We start from the raw sequence: 7500 nt of genomic DNA, 5'->3' as shown, positions 1-7500 counted from the left end.
CAGCAGGCCAGGGGTAGGTGACCCTGGAAGGGTCGCAGCCACGTCATGTTTTGATTCAACCAACCTGGAAGAAGACCAGGTGTATTGAATTCAGGCAATCACTGAACTGATCAATTAGCTCAGTTGGTAAGGTGTGGTGCCTAGTTGGGACAAAATCCTGCAGTACCTGAAGCACTCCAGGAACATGGTTGTCTACCCTGCAGTAGGCTGTGATACTCCAGGAACAGGGTTGCAGAGCGCTGCAGTAGTCTGAAGCACTCCAGGAACATGGTTGTCTACCCTGCAGTAGGCTGTGATACTCCAGGAACAGGGTTGCAGAGCGCTGCAGTAGTCTGAAACACTCCAGGAACATGGTTGTCTACCCTGCAGTAGGCTGTGATACTCCAGGAGCAGGGTTGTCTACCCTGCAGTAGTCTGAAACACTCCAGGAACAGGGTTGTCTACCCTGCAGTAGGCTGTGATACTCCAGGAACAGGGTTGTCTACCCTACAGTAGGCTGTGATACTCCAGGAACAGGGTTGTCTACCCTGCAGTAGGCTGTGATACTCCAGGAACAGGGTTGTCTACCCTGCAGTAGGCTGAGATACTCCAGGAACATTGTTGTCTACCCTGCAGTAGGCTGAGATACTCCAGGGACATTGTTGTCTACCCTGCAGTAGGCTGTGATACTCCATGGACATTGTTGTCTACCCTGCAGTAGGCTGTGATACTCCATGGACATTGTTGTCTACCCTGCAGTAGGCTGAGATACTCCAGGGACATTGTTGTCTACCCTGCAGTAGGCTGTGATACTCCAGGGACATTGTTGTCTACACTGCAGTAGGCTGTGATACTCCAGGGACATTGTTGTCTACACTGCAGTAGTCTGTGATACTCCAGGGACATTGTTGCTGAGCCCTACAGTAGTCTGTGATACTCCAGGAACATTGTTGTCTACCCTGCAGTAGGCTGTGATACTCAGGAACATTGTTGTCTACCCTACAGTAGGCTGTGATACTCCAGGAACATTGTTGTCTACCCTACAGTACGCTGTGATACTCCAGGGACATTGTTGTCTACCCTGCAGTAGGCTGAGATACTCCAGGGACATTGTTGTCTACCCTGCAGTAGGCTGTGATACTCCAGGAACATTGTTGTCTACCCTACAGTAGTCTGTGATACTCCAGGAACATTGTTGTCTACCCTACAGTAGGCTGTGATACTCCAGGAACATTGTTGTCTACCCTACAGTAGGCTGTGATACTCCAGGAACATTGTTGTCTACCCTACAGTAGGCTGTGATACTCAGGAACATTGTTGTCTACCCTGCAGTAGGCTGTGATACTCCAGGGACATTGTTGCCGAGCCCTACAGTAGTCTGTGATACTCCAGGAACATTGTGGTCTACCCTGCAGTACGCTGTGATACTCCAGGAACATTGTTGTCTACCCTGCAGTAGGCTGTGATACTCAGGAACATTGTTGTCTACCCTACAGTAGGCTGTGATACTCCAGGAACATTGTTGTCTACCCCGCAGTAGGCTGTGATACTCCAGGGACATTGTTGTCTACCCTGCAGTAGGCTGTGATACTCCAGGAACATTGTTGTCTACCCTGCAGTAGGCTGTGATACTCCAGGGACATGGTTGTCTACCCTGCAGTGGGCTGTGATACTCCAGGAACAGGGTTGTCTACCCTGCAGTAGTCTGTGATACTCCAGGGACATTGTTGTCTACCCTACAGTAGGCTGTGATACTCAGGAACATTGTTGTCTACCCTACAGTAGGCTGTGATACTCCAGGAACATTGTTGTCTACCCTGCAGTAGGCTGTGATACTCCAGGGACATTGTTGTCTACCCTACAGTAGGCTGTGATACTCCAGGGACATTGTTGCCGAGCCCTGCAGTAGGCTGTGATACTCCAGGGACATTGTTGTCTACCCTGCAATAGGCTGTGATACTCCAGGGACATTGTTGTCTACCCTGCAGTAGGCTGTGATACTCCAGGGACATTGTTGTCTACCCTACAGTAGGCTGTGATACTCCAGGGACATTGTTGTCTACCCTACAGTAGGCTGTGATACTCCAGGGACATTGTTGTCTTCCCTGCAGTAGGCTGTGATACTCCAGGGACATTGTTGTCTACCCTGCAGTAGGCTGTGATACTCCAGGGACATTGTTGTCTACCCTACAGTAGGCTGTGATACTCCAGGGACATTGTTGTCTACCCTGCAGTAGGCTGTGATACTCCAGGGACATTGTTGTCTACCCTGCAGTAGGCTGTGATACTCCAGGGACATTGTTGTCTACCCTGCAGTAGGCTGTGATACTCAGGAACGTTGTCTACCCCGCAGTAGGCTGTGATACTCAGGAACATTGTTGTCTACCCTACAGTAGGCTGTGATACTCCAGGGACATTGTTGTCTACCCTGCAGTAGGCTGTGATACTCCAGGGACATTGTTGCCGAGCCCTGCAGTAGGTTCTGTTTACTTGAAAAGCTTCCGGCGGTGAGAAGACATCCTGGTTTTTAAGGTTGTTGATGGGATGGTGCACCAGACCTGAGTTAAGAGGAACAGTGGAGAAGCTGGGAGAGTAACAGACAGACAGGGATGCCGCTCATTGTTGTCCTGAGGGAGAGAAGGCTAGAAGGCAGATTTGTAATGTATTTAGACACACAGTGTTTACAAATCGTGGATTATTCTCTTGCTAGTCAACATCTTTATCCTCGGGGTAAAAATGGCTGTATCAAAACGTCAATAATACAAGTGACAGACAATCTTCTACAGGTTACATACAGAGACCAGATATTCTCTCTCTCTCTCTCCTCAGGGACCCCAACAAGCCTGTTCCTCAGGACACTAAGTTCATCCACACCAAGGCTAACCGCTTTGAGGAGGTAGCCTGGTCTAAGTACAACCCCCAGGATCAGCTGTACCTCCATATCGGCCTGAAGCCCCGCGTCAGGGACCACTACCGAGCCACCAAGGTGGCCTTCTGGAAACACCTGGTGCCCCATCTGTATAACCTCCACGACATGTTCCACTACACCTCTACCACCACCAAGGTACTGCTACATCTCTTTAACTCACACCTGTATAACCTCCACCACATGTTCCACTACACCTCTACCACCACCAAGGTACTGCTACATCTCTTTAACTCACACCTGTATAAGCTCCACGACATGTTCCACTACACCTCTACCACCACCAAGGTACTGCTACATCTCTTTAACTCACACCTGTATAACCTCCTCCACATGTTCCACTACACCTCTACCACCACCAAGGTACTGCTACATCTCTTTAACTCACACCTGTATAACCTCCACCACATGTTCCACTACACCTCTACCACCACCAAGGTACTGCTACATCTCTTTAACTCACACCTGTATAACCTCCACCACATGTTCCACTACACCTCTACCACCACCAAGGTACTGCTACATGTCTTTAACTCACACCTGTATAACCTCCTCCACATGTTCCACTACACCTCTACCACCACCAAGGTACTGCTACATGTCTTTAACTCACACCTGTATAACCTCCACGACATGATCCACTACACCTCTACCACCACCAAGGTACTGCTACATGTCTTTAACTCACACCTGTATAACCTCCTCCACATGTTCCACTACACCTCTACCACCACCAAGGTACTGCTACATCTCTTTAACTCACACCTGTATAACCTCCACGACATGTTCCACTACACCTCTACCACCACCAAGGTACTGCTACATCTCTTTAACTCACACCTGTATAACCTCCACCACATGTTCCACTACACCTCTACCACCACCAAGGTACTGCTACATCTCTTTAACTCACACCTGTATAACCTCCACCACATGTTCCACTACACCTCTACCACCACCAAGGTACTGCTACATGTCTTTAACTCACACCTGTATAACCTCCTCCACATGTTCCACTACACCTCTACCACCACCAAGGTACTGCTACATGTCTTTAACTCACACCTGTATAACCTCCACGACATGATCCACTACACCTCTACCACCACCAAGGTACTGCTACATGTCTTTAACTCACACCTGTATAACCTCCTCCACATGTTCCACTACACCTCTACCACCACCAAGGTACTGCTACATCTCTTTAACTCACACCTGTATAACCTCCACGACATGTTCCACTACACCTCTACCACCACCAAGGTACTGCTACATCTCTTTAACTCACACCTGTATAACCTCCACCACATGTTCCACTACACCTCTACCACCACCAAGGTACTGCTACATCTCTTTAACTCACACCTGTATAACCTCCTCCACATGTTCCACTACACCTCTACCACCACCAAGGTACTGCTACATCTCTTTAACTCACACTTCTCTTTCATTTGATTGGTTTCCTAGAAAGTGTGGTGTGATTTGTAAATACACTTTCAATTTAAGTTTGATTTGATATGTGGTGATATGGTTGTATTACCTAACTTAGTTGAATACACTGACTGTAAGAAGTCTCTCTGGATAAGATATACATTATAATATGTTTGATTTGAAGGTCCCCCCGTCCGAGACGACCCAGAACTCCCTGTCCACTAAGAAGACGTGGCCCTTCAACACCAAGCGGCCCCCCATGTCCCCGGCCTACAACAACGAGGATAATGAGGCGTGGAACGGAGACGAGGAGACCGGGCCGTTGGTCATAGAGAACCCCAGGGACTACTCTACGGAGCTCAGCGTCACCATCGCCGTGGGAGCCTCGCTGCTCTTTCTCAACGTTCTAGCCTTCGCAGCGCTTTACTACCGGAAGGATAAACGGAGGGAGGCTTCGGCAGGTCACCGGGGTCAACCCAGCCCACAGACCCGCCACGGCCAGGCTACGTCCAACGACATCGGTCACCACCAGCGTCCCAACGAGGATGAGATCATGTCCCTGCAGATCAACCAGACGCACCACGAGTGTGAGGCGATGGGGGTGGGGAACCCGGGGAATGACGGGGGGCTGCGTCTGGCCTCGCTTCCCGACTACACTCTGACCCTGCGGAGGTCACCGGATGACATCCCTCTGATGACCCCCAATACCATCACCATGATCCCAAACTCTCTGGTGGGGATGCCCAACCTGCACCCTTACAACACTTTCACAGCCGGGTTCAACTCCACCGGCCTGCCCCACTCCCACTCCACCACCCGAGTATAGCTTTACGGAGGAGAGGGGGATGGTGGAGGAGAGGGTGATGGAGGAGGAGAAGAGGATTCTGTTTTTATAAATATCACAGGGAAAGGGTTTGGGGGGAGGGGGGGGAAGAAGGCAGGGAGAAGTGAGTGGGATTAAAAAGTCAAGAGATTTAACGAGACTTTTACTACCAGGAAGAGGACGGAGAGTGTCTGAGAGGAGAGGAGAGCTCACTGCTTTCTGTGTGGATGTCAAGTTGTGCAGAGCTGCCAAAATCAAATTGCTATTCCTCCCTGCCTCGATGGGATGGGGCTGAGGAGGGAGGGGTCCTTTCTGCTGTGTTTTATTTTCTAATAATCATTTTAAAAGCCTTTTTAAGCAGACTGACAGGGGAAATTATCAACGCATTCTTCTTGAATTCATAACACCAAGAGAAAAGTGTCTTTGTCTTTCGTGTCTTTGTCTCTCCTGAGGAAGACAGAACAGACTTCAAACAAAGGCCTCGACCAGGAAATCAGCATTGTTTGAGTCGCTTATTTTCTTTTGTTTCAATGCCTTACAAAAGCTTGTCTTGTTTAGATTTTTTTTTTTTTATCGTTCTTCATTTCTATTGTTCCCAGAGACTATTCCATGTGGAGTGTGTGATATTTTGACTCAAAAGACACAAGTGACTGAATCATGAACTGAACTGAACTGGTACCAAGAGTATCAACTCTACTGCAGTGTTGAAGATGCAGAGAGTGAAAAAGCATCTTGGTGCAGCTAGCTTCTCCGTTGCGTACCCACACAACAACTACAGCCACACAGATGGTGGTATCTTTTTTAAAATCTCCCATAGAGAGGATTCGTCTGGAATAGACTCTGCCATCCCAGGTGACACCGCAGAGATAACAACTATGTTACTGTGATTGTTTTGTTAAGAAAAGGGAGAAAAAAAAGTCCATATTTTGCAACCAATTTATCTGTTAAGCGATCTGATCTTATCTCTCTCCACGAAGTGTGTACTTTTACGCACACACACTGCTCAGCGCACCTGTGTGTCGGTGTGCATATAAACATGGTTGTGTGTGCGTGTGTACTTGCATGTGTGCGTGTGTGCACATGTGTGTGCAAGCGTGTATGTTTGCACACCAGCGTATCCATGCACACACGTGTGTGTGTGTGTGTGTGTGTGCGTGTGTGTGTGTGTGTGTGTGTGTGTGTGTGTGTGTGTGTGGGCTTACACAACTGTTTCTTGTGTTTGTAGGGCGTTGTATGTGGCGGCAGGATAGGAGTGGGTGGAGGGTAGGAGTTCTTTCTCATCTTGTTCATTCGGTTCTCTATCACCCGTGTTGTTTACGCTGCAGCTGCGTCTCTGGGTGTGCGTCTTTACTGCCAAATAGCACTTTTGTTATTTTATTTAAAAATATATATGTCTAATTTTGCTTAAAGTTGACAAAAATAAATCTATTATTTTACGTGTAAGATAAAAATAAAAAAATAGCTGAAGATTCAACTGAACTAACTGACATGATTCCATTGACTTTATAAGAAAGGGAGAGAATCTCTTGAAAAGCAGACAGTGACCTGTTTGCGCTGAATAGACTACATCAGTGTTCTTGTGTTTCTTTATGTATATATATATAAATATGGGCATACATACACATACGTATAGGGCTTTTACCGAGAAATATCCCTCCCATGTAACTACTCTACTAGTGAACTACTGTTTAGCAGTTCAGAGAGGTAACTACACTAGGAAACCAGTACTACTGTTTAGCAGTGCAGAGAGGTAACTACACTAGTTAACTAGTACTACTCTTTAGCAGTACAGAGAGGTAACTACACTAGGTAACTAATACTACTGTTTAGCAGTACAGAGAGGTAACTACACTAGGTAACTAGTACTACTGTTTAGCAGTACAGAGAGGTAACTACACTAGTTAACTAGTACTACTGTTTAGCAGTACAGAGAGGTAACTACACTAGGTAACTAGTACTACTGTTTAGCAGTGCAGAGAGGTAACTACACTAGGTAACTAGTACTACTGTTAATATCAAACTGAAAGCACCCCCAACACGTATGAAGGTAATTTCTGTGTATGTGCTGTCTTTGTCATCGATAACATCATGAAGCTGAACAACCGACCGCTCCAGGTGGCTTTGTACGAGCTCTATATGTATATTTATGTATAAATATATTTAATATTTATTTATGTATACCAGACGCATACATGCTGATTGTGCCATGTGCCAAATTAAAACCAGAAAAATTGAGATGTTTCACTAAACTTTTTTTCTTGTGCTGAAATTCTTTATTTTTTTTATTTTTCTCTCTCCCTCTTCCCTCTCTCTCTCTTTTCTCTCTCTCCCTCTTCCCTCT

General features: G+C 46.9%; 1 protein-coding gene across 2 annotated transcripts in view; it reads left to right on the top strand.

Moving 5' to 3' along the window:
- Window positions 1-7390, top strand: part of LOC110515721 (neuroligin-3) — a 434190-nt gene extending 426800 nt beyond the window's left edge. For both annotated transcript variants that reach the window (XM_036943363.2, XM_036943364.2), the window contains exons 7-8: window positions 2809-3043; window positions 4521-7390. In XM_036943363.2, the coding sequence (XP_036799258.2) occupies window positions 2809-3043; window positions 4521-5162 (877 nt within the window). In that variant the 3' untranslated portion in view covers window positions 5163-7390. The remainder of the gene's footprint in view (window positions 1-2808; window positions 3044-4520) is intronic.
- Window positions 7391-7500: the final 110 nt, after the last annotated feature.

The sequence above is a fragment of the Oncorhynchus mykiss genome, chromosome 14 (assembly GCF_057628025.1).
Source record: "Oncorhynchus mykiss isolate SJ-2025 chromosome 14, ASM5762802v1, whole genome shotgun sequence".
Lineage (NCBI taxonomy): Eukaryota > Metazoa > Chordata > Actinopteri > Salmoniformes > Salmonidae > Oncorhynchus > Oncorhynchus mykiss.
Note: the sequence above shows the minus strand (reverse complement) of the source record. Positions and strands in the feature narration are given on the sequence as shown.